The sequence below is a fragment of the Aethalodelphis obliquidens genome, unplaced genomic scaffold (assembly GCF_003676395.1).
Source record: "Aethalodelphis obliquidens isolate GAN/ISIS:26980383/991018 unplaced genomic scaffold, ASM367639v1 scaffold7, whole genome shotgun sequence".
Lineage (NCBI taxonomy): Eukaryota > Metazoa > Chordata > Mammalia > Artiodactyla > Delphinidae > Aethalodelphis > Aethalodelphis obliquidens.
The window spans coordinates 5,764,054-5,781,867 of NW_020837951.1; the positions used below are offsets into that span (position 1 = coordinate 5,764,054).

General features: G+C 56.0%; 3 protein-coding genes across 6 annotated transcripts in view; all 3 read right to left on the minus strand.

Annotated features, from left to right (window-relative positions):
- ASS1 (argininosuccinate synthase 1) overlaps positions 1-986 on the minus strand; it is a 50,990-nt gene extending 50,004 nt beyond the window's left edge. For 3 of the 4 annotated variants that reach the window (XR_003432438.1, XR_003432439.1, XM_027104530.1), the window contains exon 1: positions 780-901. The gene's annotated coding sequence lies outside the window, so the exon portion shown is untranslated. Of the gene's footprint in view, positions 1-779 lie in introns of all 4 variants that reach the window. The other variant, XM_027104529.1, reaches the window with a different exon arrangement.
- Positions 987-10,860: 9,874 nt separating this feature from the next.
- LOC113619389 (hemicentin-2-like) lies at positions 10,861-17,312 on the minus strand. Its single transcript, XM_027104100.1, has 7 exons — positions 17,172-17,312; positions 16,664-16,916; positions 15,437-15,565; positions 14,562-14,879; positions 13,693-13,812; positions 12,708-12,834; positions 10,861-11,695 (listed from the first exon to the last, which is right to left on the minus strand). The coding sequence occupies exons 1-7, from the start codon at positions 17,310-17,312 to the stop codon at positions 11,350-11,352; spliced, it is 1,434 nt and encodes a 477-aa protein (XP_026959901.1). The 3' UTR covers positions 10,861-11,349.
- HMCN2 (hemicentin 2) overlaps positions 16,810-17,814 on the minus strand; it is a 44,066-nt gene continuing 43,061 nt past the window's right edge. The window contains 1 exon segment of the mRNA XM_027104531.1: positions 16,810-17,801. Within this exon segment, the coding sequence (XP_026960332.1) occupies positions 17,662-17,801 (140 nt within the window). The 3' untranslated portion in view covers positions 16,810-17,661.

The following is a 17,814-nucleotide window of genomic DNA, read 5'->3' on the forward strand; positions in this document are numbered from 1 at the left end:
GGCTCTCCTTCCCTGGAGGGCGAGGCCGCCCCAGGGGCCAAAGGCAACAGGCATCAGGACGGCTGACATTTCCTGACGAGCGGTCCCTCCCACAGGCCAGTGCCAGCCGGAAACCGGGCACCGCGGCGAGGCGAGGCCCCCGCCCCACCGGCCAGAGAACGCGGAGCCCTTTCAGAAGGCAGAGCCGCGCGACTGACGCCCCCTGCAGGGGAGGGAGCACAGCCACACCCAAGGCACCGGGGTGGGCCACCCGGAGCCCGGAGCGACCCGCCCGGGGGAAACTGAGGCTGGGGCTGTGGGAGGGGCCGAGATGCCCAAGCCCCGGGGGCGCGCGAGGCGCAGCGGTGAGGCTGGACCTCTGGTTGCGGGCAGAGGAAAAGAGGCGGACACAAGATACCAGGGCCAGAGAGGGGCCGAGAGAATCGGGAATCCTCACACCCTCCGGGTTCCCAAGGTCTCCACTTGTGGGGCTCGCGGCATAAGGGAAATTGGATCGGAGAAGGAAAATCCAGAAAGGACCTCGGCCCGCAAAGGCGACAAGTAACCCGACCTGCCCCTCAGACCCCCGGACTCGCGCCCCGGTCCCCTCTCCGCGGCCCAAGGGAGCCAGGAATCCGGCCGCCAAGCGTTTGAGCAACAGGAGTCCGGGCGTCGGCCCCCTGCCCGCCCGTCCAGGTCCGAGCCCGGGGCGCGCGGTCCCCTCCGCCTCCTCGGCTCGTTCTCGGTGGGGTCCGGGCAGAGGGCGACCTAGGCTGGGGAGTGGGAAGGGGACTCCTTACCGGGAGGCAGGCGGCGGCGGCAGGCGGTGGAGCAGGGCTGGTTGCGGCGCGCATCCCGGGTTATAAGCACGGGGCAGAGGGCAGGGCCGGGGGCCGGGGACAAGTCGGAGGATGAGAGCAACAGACCCCGCCCCCGGGCCCGGCCCCCTCGCGGAGCGGCTCCGCGTTCGCGGCCGCCGGCGGGGGTCGGGGCCAGGCCTTGCCCCGCCTCCTCGCCCCGCCCCTTTCCCTCCTTCCCTCCTGCCCACCCCGCTGCCGACACACCCTCCCGGCCGGGCCCCCGCCCCGGCCGCAGGTTCTGGAGGCCCCGGCCCGCGGGCTGGCGGCTCCCCTGGGCGCGGTAGTGGCTGGAATCCTCGCGACTGACAGGGTGACAAGCCCTCCTGCCACACTTGCCGCCTGGCCCGTGGGGAACGCTCAAGCGCTTCGCCGTGGGAGTGGAATAAAAGCCCCTTAAGCTCGTGAGTTTCATGCCCATTTTTGTGTCGTGGTGGCCTTTCTACAGACCTCAAAGCCCCTCCCTCCCCCGTTCTAGTCCCCGTGAGCCGGAGCCCATTGTATTGGTGAGAAAACTGAGGTGGAGGTGGCCCTAGAAGGTCGGGGTTTCATCCCTCAGTCCAGGGCTGGTTCCTGGCTGTCTCCCCAGAGCCTGGCACCTGACCAAACTCCCGAGGGCACCCAGTAAATAGTGAATAGAAGACTGGCCCACTGCTAACCCATTGAACAGCAGGGAAAATTGAGGTTCACAAAATAAACAGGGAGTTGTGTCCCCAGTCTGGCCTCCAGAAGGTTCTGTGTCAGAAGTTTTCCAGCCTGGTTTATAGGCCCCAGAGCACCAGTTACTGCAACCACAACCCAGTAAAACAGCTGGTCCCAACCTGTCCAAGACAACACCTCGGTTAGGACTGACCTCCAGAGGGCGGCTTCCCAAATCCTCCAAGCCCCAAACCCGCCCTGGAGGTGGGAGCCCTGAGGCAGCCCTGCCAGGTTAGCCATCCAGCCATCATGGAAAAGACGCAGGGGTGTAGGTCACGGTAAGGAGGCAGCCCTGTCCCAGGCCCCTTCCTGCAACCAAGAAGCAGCCAGAGAAAGGGAGCCTCTGCAGAGAGGGGTGAAGGCTGCTGGTCTAGTCACTCTTAGTCCTTCTGCCGCCCAGTCCCCTGTCCCCCTGCCGCACACTCCCGTCCAGTCACTCAAGCACCTCGGCCAGATGAGTAGCTGTGAGTCCTTCAGGAGGGAGAAAGCATCAAACCAACTTGAAAGCAAAGCCGCAGCTTCTTGTGAGACCCCCAACCTCTGGCACCCAAGCCCCAGAAGTGGCCGTGATGGCAAGGGGGCCCCTGTGAGCCCAGTGGGGCTGGGTGACTGTGGTGACTTGAGTCACCTTCCCGCAGGAGGTTGGGATGGTGGCTGAACCCCCTTAGCCCACTCACTGGGCCACCTTGGGGCCATGCAGAGCCGCCCCTGGCCTTCCACACTAGCAGCGGGCGAGTGAGGGGCAGCCACAAAACAACACTCCCTCAAGGGTCCCTGACCAGGGATCGAACCCATGCCCCCTGCAGTGGAGGCCCAGAGTCCTAACCACTGGACCACCAGGGAATCCCCTCTGCCCTGCCTTTAAGCCTCCATCCCCTGGCTTTGTGCTCTGTCCTTGTTTCTTCCTCTAAGATGTCACTGCCCTTCGAGAAAGTTGGGGAAGGCATGGATGGAGCGGAGCCACCTCCTTGGACTTATTGCAGAGGAAGTGGAGAGGGAACCTGGGGCAGGAAGACCTAATGTTCTCCCAAGCTCCCCAAAGTCATGGTGGCCCCAGAGAGAATCCCTGTTACCCAGACCTTAGGAAGAGGGTTGGGTGAGGGCTGAGCCCCTCCAGTCGAGGATGGATGGGTGGGGGGCATGGGGTGGAAGAAGAGATAAGTCAGCATTCCCTAGGATGTCTGGTTGGATCTGGGCCATAATAACCACAACCCTCACGGTTATCACTGAACACTCTTCTTTGCTTACGTTCATTTGATTTTCACGACTACCCTGTATGAAGTCGCTATCATTGTCATCCACAATTTACCGACAGGAACCTGCAGCTCAGAGAGAGGGTGTATCTTCCCCAAGGCCACACAGCATGTAAGTGGCAGAGCAGGACAAGAACCCAGGGTCTGGAGCTCTAGCCCAAACCCTCTACTCTAGCTCAGGCTTAAACTGAATTGGTGGAGGAGCCAGAGCCTCAGTCCCAGGGCCACAGGCTGTGGGGACCTTTACTCCCTGCTGCAGAAATGGCTCCAGCCCAGAGGACTGTCCCTTCCTGAAGCATAGGCACTGGTTACGTGAGGAGCAGTGAGGTCACAGCTCTCCTGAGAGGAAAACAGGTGCCCACTGGGCACCAGGGTGGATAGTTGCCCAGGGGCACAGATCAAGGTGAGAAGAGACTGAACTCGGGTGGTTCATTTTTTTCCCATATCGGTTCCCCATTGTTCTAGCAACATTAGTTGGAGACTTTTCTCTCCCCATTGAACTGTGTTGGCACCTTTGTTGAAAATTAATTGACCATGTAAGTGTTGGTCGATTTCTGGATTCCGTCTTCTGTTCCATTATTTATTTATCCTAATGCCAATACCACACCATCTTGATTGCTATAGCTTTACCGTGAGTTTTGAAGTCAGATAGTATAGATCTTCCAACTTTGTTCTGTTTCAAAACTATTTTAGCTATTCCAGGTCCTTTGCATTTCCATAGAAATAGTAGGAAGAGCTTGTCTGTTTATATAAAAAACCTGCTGAGATTTTGATTGGGGATTGCAATAAATCTATATATCAGCTAAGGGAGAATGGACATCTTAACAATATTGAGGTTTTCAATCCATGATCGTGGTATATCTCTCCATTAATTTACATCTTCATAAATTTCCCAACATTAAAAAATACCCAAACTTAAAACTGTTTATTCAAAAGGATTAATTGCTGTTTATATGAGCAATGAGAAAGAAACTCAGGTCAGTCTACATCTTGAGATGGTCTTCATTTGTGGTGAATTCAATATGTGCTTTAGATCAGAAGTGTATCTCTGAGATAATGTTGAAATATAGCAGGTGTCACAAAACAGCTCCTTATTTGACATGAAATCTCAGGTGAGGCTCTTTTAAGGATATAGACCAGCAGGACCCAGAGCTACAAGAGCTAGAGTTTCAAAGGTCCCTGCTGAGGGCTTCCCTGGTGGCACAGTGGTTAAGAATCCGCCTGCCAATGCAGGGGACACGGGTTCGAGCCCTGGTCTGAGAAGATCCCACATGCCGCAGAGCAACTAAGCCTGTGCTCCACAACTACTGAGCCTGCGCTCTAGACCCCGCGAGTCACAACTACTGAGCCCAAGTGCCACAACTACTGAAGCCCGCGCACCTAGAGCCCATGTTCTGCAACAAGAGAAGCCACCCAATGAGAAGCCCGTGCACCGCAACGGAGAGTGGCCCTGCTCACCGCAACTACAGAAGAGCCTGTGCGCAGCAACAAAGACCCAACGCAGCCAAAAATAAAAATAAATATATAAAAAAAACAAACAAAAGGTCCCTGCTGAGCATCTTTTCATGTGTTTGTTGGCCATCTGTATGTCTTCTTGGGAAAAATGTCCATTTAGGTCTTCCACCCCTTTTTTTGATTAGGTTGTTTGTTTTTTTGATATTGAGCTGCATGAGCTGTTTGTATATTTTGGAAATTAGTCCCTTGTCAGTTGCTTCATTTGTAAATATTTTCTCCTGGTCTGAGGGTTGTCTTTTCCTTTGGTTTACGGTTTCCTTTGCTGTGCAAAAGCTTTTAAGTTTAATTAGGTCTCATTTGTTTATTTTTGTTTTTATTTTCATTACTCTAGTGGTGGATCAAAAAAGATCTTGCTGTGATTTATGTCAAAGAGTGTTCTTCCTATGTTTTCCTCTAAGAGTTTTATAGTGTCTGGTCTTACATTTAGGTCTTTAATCCATTTTGAGTTTATTTTTGTGTATGGTGTCAGGGAGTGTTCTAACTTCATTCTTTTACATGTGGCTATCCAGTTTTCCCAGCACCACTTATTGAAGAGACTGTCTTTTCTCCATTGTATATTCTTGCCTCTTTGGTCATAGATTAGCTGGCCATAGGTGCGTGGGTTTATCTCTGGACTTTCTATCCTGTTCCATTGATCTACATTTCTGTAAATCAAAACTACAATGAAGTATCACCTCACACCGGTCAGAATGGCCATCATCAAAAACCCTACAAACAATAAATGCTGGAGAAGGTGTGGAGAAAAGGGAACCCTCCTACACTGTTGTCGGGAATGTAAATTGGTACAGTCACTACGGAGAACACTATGAAGGGTCCTTAAAAAAACTAAAAACAGAGCTACCATATGACCCAGCAATTCCACTCCTAGGCATATATCTGGAGAAAACCAGAATTCGAAAGGATGCATGCACCCCGATGTTCATTGCAGCACTATTTACAATAGCCAGGACATGGAAGCAACCTAAATGTCTATTGACAGAGGAATGGATAAAGATGTGGTACATATATACAATGGAATATTACTCAACCATAAAAAGGAATGGAATAGTGGCATTTGTAGAGACGTGGATGGACCTAGAGATTGTCATACAGAGTGAAGTAAGACAGAAAGAGAAAAACAAATATCATATAATATCGCTTATAAGTGGAATCTAGAAAAATGGTACAGATGAACTTATTTGCAAAGCAGAAATAGAGTCACAGATGTAGAGGAAGAAACTTATGGTTACCAAGGGGGGAAGGAGAGGTGGGATGAATTGGGAGATTGGGATTGACATGTATACACTACTATGTATAAAATAGATAACTAATGAAAACCTACTGAATGGCATGGGGAACTCTACTTAATGCTCTGTGGTGACCTAAATGGGAAAGAAATCTAAAAATGAGTGGATGTATGTATACATATGGCTGATTCACTTTGCTGCACAGCAGAAACTAACACAACATTGTAAAGCAACTATACTCCAATAAAAATTAATTAAAAAAAAAAAAAGGTCCCTGCTGGTGATCAGGGGTTGTAAATGGACCAGGCGAGAGTAGACGTCCTCCATTTGGGAAAGCATGTGTGGCTATTATGGGAAAGGGCTGGGATCCGTGGCATCAGTGTGAACAGGTCACCTCTGGCGCTAGAAGAGATAGGGCTTCTTGGGGTCAGAGGTATGGCTGCTCCAGAGCCCAGCTTTGAGACGGATATTTTATTGGACACCTTGGATGACTTGCCAGGTGGCAGCCGATGCTCAGGCAAATGCCCAAGCCTTTTGTTTAGAGAAGACGAAGACCTGGCACGTGGGGCATCTCTGATGGGTGGTACAAATGTCCTCATTTTCAGTAGGAGTGCCGAAAGCTCCATCTTGACTCAGGTGTCTAAGCAATGTTTTATAGTTTTCAGTGTACAGGTCTTGCTTATCTTTCATTAAATTTATTTCTAAGTCTTTTAAGTTTTTTGATACTCTTGTAAATAGTATTTAAAATTTTATTTTCCAATCAGTTGTTGTTAATATATAGAAACACAACTGATTTTTGTTTACTGGCCTTGTCTTCTGCACTTGCTAAATTTGCTGATTAATTCTAGTAGAGTTTTGTAAATACCTTAGGGTTTTCTATACAGACAATAATGTTGACTGTGAATAGAGACAGTTTTCCCCTTTCCCTGTATTATCTTTGTGCCTTTTTTCTTGCCTTATTCCAATGGTGAGGACCCCAGTACAATGTTGAATAGAATTGGTGGGAGTGGATATCCTTGGCTTGTTCATGATCTTAGAGGATCATTCATTCAGTCTTTCACCATTAAGTACGGTGTTAGTTGTAGGTTTTTATTAGATGTTTTTCACAGGTGAAGAAGTTCACTTTTATGTTTTTGTCATGAGTAGGGACTGAACTTTGTCAAATGTTTTTTTCTGCATCTATTGAGACGATACGATTTTCTCTTTATTCTGTAAATGTGGTAAATTACATTGCTTGATTTTCAGGTGTTGAACCAACCTTGCATTCCCAGACTAATTCTATCTCAATAAAGTTTGTTTTTAAGAAAAAGAGAGACAGGGGAACTTTGAGTTAAAAGACACGCAGAGGATGTAATCAATCATAACATGTAGCCTTTATTTGGATCCTGGGGTTTTTTTTTTAAGCAAAAAAGAAATACCGTCTTTATGAGCAATTGGAAGTTTGAACACTGACAGGATGCTTGATAGCAAGGAATTATTGTTGATTTTTTAAAGTATGATAATGGTATTGTAGATATCTTTTTTAAAAATATTCTTTAAAGTTTAGAGATAATGAATTCTGAAATATTGAGTTGAAATGATTTCTATGAAGACTTTGATGGTCCCCCATCATTCTTAGGATAAAATCTAGAACCCTGTACTTCCTCTTCTGCCCCCACCCACTGCACTCCAGCTGCACTGGCCTGCTTGCAATTTCTTCAATGTGCCAAGCTCTTCCTTGTCTTACGGTCTTTGCACATACTATTCCTTGGGGATGCTTCTCTGACCCCTTCCCCTCCTCCCACCACATTGGTCCCTTGTCATATGCTGTCTCTCATGCTGGCACACAAGAGTTGCCTGAAATCTCCGGCAACAAAAGAGAGGAAAATGAGGGCTCTGGTCCCCTCCCCCTCTCCCCACTGCTGTTGTCTTTCTTTTTTTCCCCCCTTTTTATTTTATTTATTTATTTATTTATTTTTGGCTGTGCCGTGCAGACTGCGGGATCCTAGTTCCCCAACCAGGGATGGAACCTGGGCCTACGACAGTGAAAGTGTCAAGTCCTAACCACTGGACCACCAGGGAATTCCCCTCACTGCTGTGGTCTTAGATCACCATCACCTCTCACCCGTACCTCTGCAGGAGACACCTCACCTGTCTTCCTGTCCGCTCTAATGCACCCTCCACACTGCAGCCAGGGTGCATTTTCCAAGGGTCAGCTCTGACTGTGGGGTCAACTTGTCTGAACTGAAGGGCACACTCAATGGATGTGACCTTGTTAAGTCCCCTGGCAACCTAAAAACATAGATGCAGCCTGTGGACCTAACCGTGGAGTAGGTCCCTCTTATCCTCCGTCTCTCCTCTGCCACTCAAGGGCTCTGCACTCGCAGGTCGTGGAGGGCCCAGGGTGTGTAGCGACCCCAAGCACCTCGCCCAGCAACCATCTCATGGTTGACACCAGAAGCCACTTTGCTGCTGTCCAGGCCTGGGCACTGGCCCCAGAAACAAAGAGTGTCCTCTGGGCTGGACCCCAGGTTACCAGTCCCTGCCCAGAGGGAACATAAAGTCCAGTGTGGGCTCTTGGAAAAGCTGCATCAGGGAGTTTAATGAGTGACCTGCAGGGCTGTTTTCCAGCCCTGATGGTTCAGAGAAGCCTCAGAGGCCGGGCGGCTGGATGGGGCCCTGGCCAATGGTGGCGGCAGCTGGAAAAGCAGAGTGGAAAACACCCCTTTGGAGCTGAGCTCCCTTGGGAGGCACCTCCTCTCCTCGGCAACCATCCTGTGGATGTGGGGGGAGTGGGGAGCACGAGACTCGGAATCACAGCCTGGATTCCAGGCCAACTCTGCCCCTGGCTTGCTGTGGGACTTTGAGCAATCGCTCCTTCTCACTTGCCCCTGTTTCAGAGCCTCGAATGGGAAATTTAGGAGAAGGTGGGAGAGAAAGGAGGCCGACGGAATGCACACTCCCTGGGCAGCTCCTCCGGGCTTGAGTTGCCGATGTCCCTCCTTTTCAGCCTCTGCGCCTGGACCTTCCTCTCTCCCCATCTTCCCTCCTTGGAGAATGGAGGTAGGGGAGCCTGGAGGCTGGAGGCCTGGGCTGCAGAGTCAGATGGGCCTGCATCGAGTCCTTCTCTTCCCCTCCCCTCCATGCTGTGTGAGTTTGGACAAGTGGCTCACCTTCTCTGAGCCCCCATCGTTCATCTGTGAAATGGACATAATATTCTTTGCCTCTGGAGTTCCTGGGAGAATTAAATAAACTCAGGTCTATAGGGCATTGAACAGTCTACAAATGGTATTTTGACAAACATGAAGGGCCAGGGTGAGTCTGGGGAGCACGAGGCAGGAGAGAGCGGCAGTTCTCAGCGCTTCGATGCCACGGCCCCAGGGCTGACACTTGCATGGGCTGCAACGTCCCTGGCTCCATAAAATATTAACAGCCCAGCAAACGGCAGGGGTCAAGTTGTGACCCATGGCCCCTAGGGCTGCACAAAGAGGGTAGTTCAGTCCAAGTAAAGTCTCTACAGGTTGGGCCCTGGACAAATGGCGTATGAGGGGGAACTGGGAAGCCCCTTCCTCCCTCCCTGCTTCCCTCCTTCCTGGAATCTCTCCCCACCCAGCCTGAAATTTCACCATTGGTAACTTCTGTGCTTTAAACCAGGGATTGGCCAACTATGGTCCCTAACTGGTTTTGTAAAGCTTGCAAGCTAAGAATGGTTTTTGCATTTGTAAATGGTTGAAAAAAAATCAAAAAAAGACTTCCACGACACATGAAAATGACATGAATTCGAAGTTAGAGCCCGCAAACAAAGCGTTACTGGAACTCAGCCACACTCCGCCTTTGTGTGTTGGCTGTGGCCGCTTTTGCCCTGCAACGGCCAGGGGAGTAGCTTAATACGTTCCCCAAAGCCAAAAAGATTCACTATCTGGTCCTTTACAGAAGATGTTTGCAGACCTCTGATTCAAAAGAAACCAACTTTGAAAGTGGGAGTGCCCTGGGGAAGATTCAGTTGGGGCTGTTGGTGGGAGTCAGGAGTCCCCGTCTAACCATTAACCGGTCACCTATCAAGCAAGTGACTGGGCCATGTTCCCTCTGGGCGTCCTTTTCTCCATCTGTAAAATGCACACAGAGATTCCTTCTCCGTTCACCCCAGCATTGCTGGAAGGCTCCGTTTATGAAGTCTGATGGTCATTCATACCTTAGTGGGAAATAACTCAGCTTTCCTTGTTGCCCAGATGAGAGACGGGGATGCTAAGGGGTAGGTGACAGAGTCACACTGACCAAAGACAGCCGGAAGAAAGGATCCCTCCTCTCCAGAACCACGTGCAAGACAGACAGCCTCCTTCTGCCAGAGACTGTGTTGAGGGACAGCTGGCAGGGGCTGCAGGCAGCCCAGGCAGGAGGGCAGGGACAGGGTCGGCGGGGAGTGGGAGGAAAAGCAGCGCTGGGCTTCTCAGGAGTCCTGTCCCAGCACACTGGAGACAGGTCAATACATAAATAGACACTCTAATCGTGTCCCTCCCCAGCTCCCCCTGTCAAAGCCAAGAGCCCTACACAGGCCCAGAGGCTCCCAGGATCTGCCCCACCCCGCTTACCTTTCTAATCACACCTCCCTCTTCCTTCCCCCCACCGACCCCCAGCTCCAGCTACCCCACCACCACCCCAGAGCATCCTCCTGCCAGAAGGCCCTGGTATTTGCTGTTCCCTCCGCCAAAACACCCTTCCCGCAGATGTCTGCACGGCTGTCTCCCTCACCTTGCTCAGGTCTCTGCTCCGATGCCGCCTTCTCAGTGAGGCCCGCGCTGACGGCCTATTAAAAACTGCCCCCTAACCCGCCCTTCCCAGCTTAGGTTTTCTCCCCAGCACCCTCGCTGACAGACAAGTACACATTTCACTCTTCATTTCCTTGCTGTTTATAAACGCTTCGCCTCGAAGAACGTAAGTTCACAAGCACAGGGATTTTTACGTTCACCGCCTGGCACATAAGCAGGACCTAATGAATCTTTGGTGGATGACGGAATGGTTAAATTTAATTAATTCATTAAATATAATTAGGAATTATTCTTAATTAAGCATTACTTTTTGCTACCATGGATAGCTGCTGTCTGTGTGATAAATTTCCTTCTCATTTAATTCTCCCCACAGCCCTGGGGGTGGGGACACTGTCGTATTTTCATATTTTTGGACGACTAAACTGAGCCCAGAAAGGTGCCAGAGCCGCCCTACGAATAAAGAGCAGAGGCTCCTGGACTCCTCCTCTGGTGCTCCTGGACCAGAAGGGTGGTGGTCTCCCTCCCAGCCAAAGCCCCTCCTTACCAAAGCAAGATAACTGGATCAAGAAATCGAATTGGTAAAAGCAAACGTTTTTATAGTATACATACACACACCGGGTCAGGATGACAGTGCCAGGTATGGGCGGGTGACAACTGCCGCCGTCCCCACAGAGTAGGGTGTGCCCCTCCCCTCGGGTGTCTTGGTGCCCTGTGTCCCGGGCCAGGTTCCCCTGGGGCTTGGGGCAAGCCTGGAGAAGCTGGTCAGGCTTCACCTCAACCCTTTGCCCTTTGCCACCTAAGGGCAGCCTTTGTCACCTGCCTGCCGGGCTCCACCCCCACGGGGCGGGGGGCGGGGGACTAGGGGGAGCTCGGGTTCTCGCTGTCCCAGGGTCAAGGCTGCGCGCAGGGTCGTGTTTGCTGCAGGTCTCGCTGACGCACGGGACGGGAGAAGATGACGTCGCTTGCCACAGCAGGTGGCGTGGGCAAGGGCCACCTGGGCGGTGCGGCCGGGGCCTCTCCACCCCCCATCCCCGGAGGTCGCTGGCCCCAGAGCCGCTGCCCACGACTGCGACCCTCAGTAGGGGTAGGGGGACACGGCGATGAGCAAGACGAAGACGCTTTGGTGGCGCGGCGCCGCGGCGCGCACGGTGAGCCGGTAGAGGCCCGCGCGGGTGAGCGCGCGGCGGGTGTAGACCGCGCCGCGGCCGGCGCGCAGCGGGCGCAGGGCGAAGGGGCTGCGCGGGTCGGACTCGAGCACGCTGAGCTCCGTGCGGTTGGCGGGGACGCCGGCCTCGGAGAGGGCGGCCAGGCGGGCCACTTCTTGGAGGGCGCGCACGCCCAGGGGCAGCGGCAGCAACTTGTACTGCAGCGTGGAGGGGCCGCCCGCGCTGCAGTCCTGCGAGCAGCGCCGGAAGCACGTCCTGCGGGCGGGGCAGACCGACGGACTCTGGGTTGCCATCTGAGCGTGCCCGGTCGCATAAAGCGGATCTCACCCCCGACCTCCGCAGTTCAACCATGCGCCGACCCCCCACCCCACGCGCCCTGTGCCTCTCTACAAGCGCCACTGTTAGCCCATTTTAGAGAGCAGCAAACTGAGGCCCCAGGAAGCCAGAGACGTGCCCTTTCCCATCTGAGCAGGTCCCCCCATAGGTGATAAAATTTACAGCCCTCCATGTCCCCCGGAGCCCCAGAGCTGAGTCACGGGCTCTGGATTTGGGGGGGTGGGGTTGTGCTCAAAGACTCGTGCTCAGCCTTGCCAAGGGCGCCCACTCCCTCTTTCCCCCCACCTCAGCCTAGGCTTCCTGGTTAGTAGAGTCCGGGGCAAGTCGCCACCCCAGGTTCCTTCCCCTAACAGCTGCAGCCGGTTGGCGCCAGCCAAGGCCCGTCCCCGCGTCTGTGCACGTTTAGGAGTGTCTGTAGCCATAGTGAGAGAAATGTATTTTGTGTTTGTGTAGCTGCGCGTGTCTGAGCCCTGGGGTTTTGCGTGGGATTCTGGGTGGGGTTTATGCACCTGCACGTGTGTTCCTGTGTCCAGAGTTTCCTGAATGTATGCATGTGTTCCCATGTGTCCCTGTGTGTCCATCTCCCAGCACCCCTCCCTCCAGTTCTCTCCCGACTCTGGCGTCTCCCAGCCCCCTGTGCTCCACGCATGGCCCAAGCATCACTGTGCAGGGAATGATACTGTCCAGGTGAGCTCTCACCCCAAGTGGCTGCAGGAAAGTGCTTGAGGGCACACTGCCCCGTGAGCTCAGGGGCCCCACCCAGGAGTCCTGGCAGGGTTGACCCAATGACCCTAAGAGGGTCTCTGCCCAAGACAGGGCCTTCCTGGAGGCCCTCCTTCCTCCTTCTGGCTATACAGGAGCCAGAGTGTCGGCTGCCCAGATCCTGGCAGGGAATCCTCCCCATTCGCCCCCTTGCCAACTCAGCCCTTACCCAGGGCTGGAGCCCTGCCGGAAGGTGGCAGGACACGGCGTGTTCACACACTGGTAGCTGCCGCGGGTGTTGAAGCATATCTGGCTGGGCCCGCACTCGATGCCGTCCTCCTGACACTCGTCGATGTCTGGGCAGGGAAGTAGGTGAAGAGATGGGGGGTAAAAAGATGGAGCAAAGGGGGAGGGGCCCAAGAAGGAGCCAGGGAAGGCGTGGGGGGAGGGTTAAGTGGGAGAGAGATGCCTTCCGAGGGCAGCGAGGTGCACGGCCCCTTCCCCGGTCCCCAGCCAGCCTGACCCATGATAGCCCAGGTGGCAGTCTCCTAGCACCTCCCCATTTCCCCAGGTGGGCACTCTGGGGACCTCCTAAGGCTACAGCTGGGGTGGAGAGGCTGGGGGAGATGAGGGCTGCCCTCGGACCCAGAGGAGTCACTGCCCATGATCCTTCTCTGCCCCCCGGAGGAGCCCCACTCTCTCAGAGGACAATCACTGACCCCCGTGACAGAGAGGGGGGGATGGAGACTGGCAAGGCAGACATGATTCCTGCTTTACAGGGAAGAAGCAGCATGGCTGGCCGGACCCCAGAGCACCTTAGTTAGGGAAAATGCACTGGCCTGGAAGTTAGAGGACTTCCCTGCTACTCCCAGCAGCAGCTGCCTTGCTGCGAGCACCGGCTCTGTGCCCGCCCTCCACACGTCTCTCCCCAACATTTAGGGGAGGGCTCTGTTAGCCCCATCTCACCAGGAGACTGAGGCACAGAGAGGTGAAGTGAGTTGCCCAGTGACACACAGCAGAGCAGCAGCCGACCCCCAGGGCTGTTTTCAGAGCTGCCCATGCAGTTTCTTAGCTCCTGCTTGGAGTGTGGGTCCCGGCCTGGCTCTGGCCACCTGGGGGTGGCATTTACCCCCTCCCTGCCCCTCCCTCACATGAGATGGTTGGGAAGGGGCTGGAGAGAGCAGACTGGGTGAGAGAAGCCCCTTCCTGCTCACCCTGGCAGTTCTTCCCGCTGGGGAGGAGGCGGTAGCCAGCGGGGCAGAGGCACTGGTAGCTGCCCTCGGTGTTTCGGCAGGCGTGCTGGCACAGGTCCCTCACCCGGCACTCGTCCAGGTCTGGCCCGGGGCATGGGGGCGGGGTGGGGGGATGGGGACAGAGAAACACTGAGTCACAGACGCCCAGGTGGCCACACGACTAACCGCAGGGCTCGGGACAAGCCAGGGAAGTCCCTGCCTTAGGCACCCGGGCTTCTCCCTGCCCTGCCCCACCCAACCCTGGATTGCGAGGTTAGGAGACTCCCTGGGCTTGCTCTGCACCAAGGCATGGGGGGTGGAGACAGCGCTTCCAGGACACCCTCTGCCCAGGCGGCAACGCTGAAGCACATCCGCCCTCCAGGCTACCCTCCCCCTTCGCACCTCTGCAGCCCGGCGCCAGTCTCCGCAGGGCCCAGGGACTCTCCTCGACACCCCCTGCCCCTGTAGCAACCCCCGGTCCCTGTTCACATTCTCATGTCAACCTGGAACATACTCCTTCCCTGCCTGACTACTTCACCTCTGCACACCAAGAGGCATGTTCTCAAAGTGGGTTCCTGGGAACATCTGCCCTCCCTCTGGGTAAAGTGTTCTGAAGTCAAATGGTTTGGACAGGACTCCATCCGCTGTGGAAGCCCCTCGCCGATGAGCACAGCCAGGACTCCAAGAAACCTCGTAGCAAGGAGGCTTCCATCTGCCTGCACCGCCTACCCCGCTTGCCTGTGAACCCTGGGTTTCTGAACACGGGTGTGGTACCCACACGCCCAGCCCAGGAGCCTGAGACAACATAGCAGGGTGTGTCCCCGGTGGGCACGGCTGGGGCTCGGTCTTACCCGTGCAGACGCCGTTCTGCCGGATGAAGCCAGGAGGGCACCAGGCCCGGCCCGTGCTCAGGGCTCTGGGGCCCGGTTGGAGGGAGACCCAGGCGTGGTAGGACCCAGCGGGGACGGGGGCGCGGGGACGCAGCCAGGCCACCAAGGGGTCCCGGTGGCTGACGGTGGTCACGTTTGGTCCACTGCGCTCCAGCAGGGCGCAAGTCTTGCCGTCTTGGAGGAGGGTCTGGCCTGGCGGGCACAGGCAGCGGTAGCTGCCCTGGAGGTTGAGGCACTGGTAGGCACAGCTCCGGGGCAGCTGCTGGCACTCGTTGATATCTGGAGAGGAGCAGAGCCAGGCAGGGTGCCAAGGTGGCTCAGGGCGCGCGGCAGCCGCTCCACCGGGCTCCAGCCGCCTCTGCTGCTCTCCGGCCCTCCCCAGAATCCAGCTGCCTCACCCGTGCACACAGGCCTGCCCCCAAGCCCTCCCTCTCCTGGACCACCCCCAGCCACCTCTCCCGCTGCAGCCTCTGCTGCTCAGAGGGGACCCCCCCACCGCCCCCAGCTCTGGGCTCCAGACCCCAGTGTCCCTCAGCACCCCTCCCTTCAGCCTCCTGGTGAGGTCCATTCCACCTGCAAAGCTTCTCTGAGACCCACCCACTTCTCTCCACCCGCCTCCTCCTCCTGGGCTCCCAGGGAAGGTGACCTGGCCGGGCAGGGGGTGAGGTTTCGGTGGAAACAGCAGGCAAAGCACAGATCAGTCACATGCTGGGCACGCAATCGGTGTCGGCTGCTGTTCTATTCACAGAACTCAGCGTCACCCGTCATAACCGATCCCTGCCCGTGAGCTGTGGGTGCTGACCAGGGTCCCAGGGAGGGCGTGGCTCTCCCCATACCTAGGCAGGGCAGGCCGGGGCCCTGGGCCCGGTACCCCCTGGGGCAGCCGCAGCGGTGCCCGCCTGGGGTGTTCTCACAGATCTGGCTGTAGTGACACTCGTCCGTCTGCTCCAGACACTCGTCCACATCTGGAAAGGCAGGGGCGAGGGCGGGGGGGTGCTGAGCCCACAGTCCCTCCCCCTAGGACATACCACGCGTCTCCGCATCTGGGCCTCATCTGCGTCCCCATCTCCAACTTCAGTGCCACCAGGAGGAATGCCAGCGTTTGCCACCACCCTTCCTAATTATACCAGCTTTGGAGGGTAAGAAGGTTCTGGGTCCAAAAGAAGGAAGGGGCTTAAAAGGTGGGCTTTGGAGGCAGAGTCCTGGGTTTGGACTCAGCTCTGCCATGTCTCCTGATCCTTGAGCCAGTAACTGTCCCTCTCTGAGCCTCAGTTTCCGCATCTGTAAAAAGGGGTCACGATAGGACTCCTTCATGGGATCATGGGGAGAAAACTGGATCATATGCACCTGAAGGGCTTAGGACCCTGGTCTATGGGCCGGGCTCAAAAACTGGTGAGAAGAAAGGAAGGGAGGGCGGGAGGAAGGCAGGAGCAACCCTAGAAATGGGATGAAATGGGATGAAATAGTGGGAGGACTGCCTCTTCTGAGTCCAAGTTTACCTTGCTCTCCCTCTCCACTGACGGCCTCTCTTGGGGAAACCAGGAGGACCCACAGTCATGAAAGCCTAGAATTCTAGAACAGGAAGGACCCTAGAGGTCACCCATCCAGGGGTGGCACCTAGGTTTTGTCTCAAAGGCCCACTGCCACTGATTCCTAGTAGCCACTGTAGCTGGAGCAGCCGTGTTGAGAAGGATTCAGAGGCTGTCTGTGGGCTGGACCGTGACCCACGAGGGGAAAGAGGGGAAGTGGCAGTAGCTGTAGCACACGTGTGCCATCCCTGACCTGGTCCCCCTTCATCAGACAGATGAGAAGCCTGAGACCCAGAAAGGAAAAGACACTTGCCAAAGGGACTCAAGTCACCAGCAGCCAGGCTGGGTCAGGACTCAGACCTCCTGAGCCCAGCTCAGGCTTTCTCCCCGGCCTCACTCGACTCCTTCTGCCAAGAGAGTTCCAGTTTCCCCGAAGGCCCAGCGTCCCAGTGACACACAGCACGCCCTCTGCTGAACCCTGGCAACCACTGGGTCCCCGGGAGTCGGGACAGCCCGGCACCCTGCCCCTGTCACCTTCACAGCCGGCTCCATCAGTGGCCACCCGGAAGCCGGGCCTGCAGTTAGGGAGGCAGCGGTAGGACCCCAGCAGGTTCACGCAGCGCTGTCCCTCTCGGCAAGCGTCGGCCTCCCAAGCGCACTCGTCCACATCTGGGGGGGGGCACGGGGGCAGGGGCTGCAGGAACACTCGTCCCCAGGCCCCGCCTACCCACACAGCCTTTGTCCTTAGGCCCAGAAGCCCCTGGCAGGAAGGTCCCCGCCCCTCCTGCTAGCTCTGTCCATCATCTCGGCACCCCCAGACACACAGAGCCTCCCCTGAGGGGCCCGGAGGCCCTGGCCTGGAGCATCTGATGTGAGGCTGCGATAATGCCCTTTGGGTGCCCCGAAGAGACTTGGCCACACCAGGCCCCGTGGGTGGGATGGAGGGACACGGGTGTGGGATCAGAGTCCAGACAGCGTCCCAGGGTCAGATTCATCGTCCAGCAGCTTCATTATGGGGGCAAGCAGGGCAAGCAGGCCAGACGGGTATCAGCTCACTTCCAAGCCCGGTGGACTGGAAATGCCCGCTGAGGGCTGGGAAAGCTTCTGGGGCCGCGTCCAGGCTCAGCGGGTGTGCGTGCCACGAGCACGTGGCGGCCACGTGCGTGTCTTTAGAGATCCCCATCGCCCCCGGTACTTGAGCCTCTCCCCTCTGTGGCCCTCAAAATAAGAGGTTCTCAGTGGGAACAGGGCATGGGAACCCCTAGGTTCACGTGCCCTGAGGGATGTGCGCCCTGGCCAGGGTCCCAGCCCCGGAATCTCCCTGAGCACACCTGGGCCGGGTCCAAGACGAGCCTCTCCACCTGGGGCCCACTCACCTCTGCAGGTCCTTTCGTCCCCGGCCAGGGTGAAGCCAGCTGGGCAGGAGCAAGAGAAGCGGCCGGGCACGTTGCGGCAGGAGTGGGCGCAGGGGCTGGGACTGCGCGAGCACTCGTCCCTGTCTGCGGGGTGGGGAGTGGTCCGGTGGTCTGCGCTCACGGGCCCTCCAGCCCTCCGTCCCTCCCAGGCTGAGGCCTCCCTCGTCCCCGCCGGGGTGGGGAGGCGTGCTCACCCACGCAAAACTCTCCCTGGGTGTCCAGCTCAAAGCCCTCTGGGCAGCCGACTTCATTCTCTTCTGCGAGGCAAAG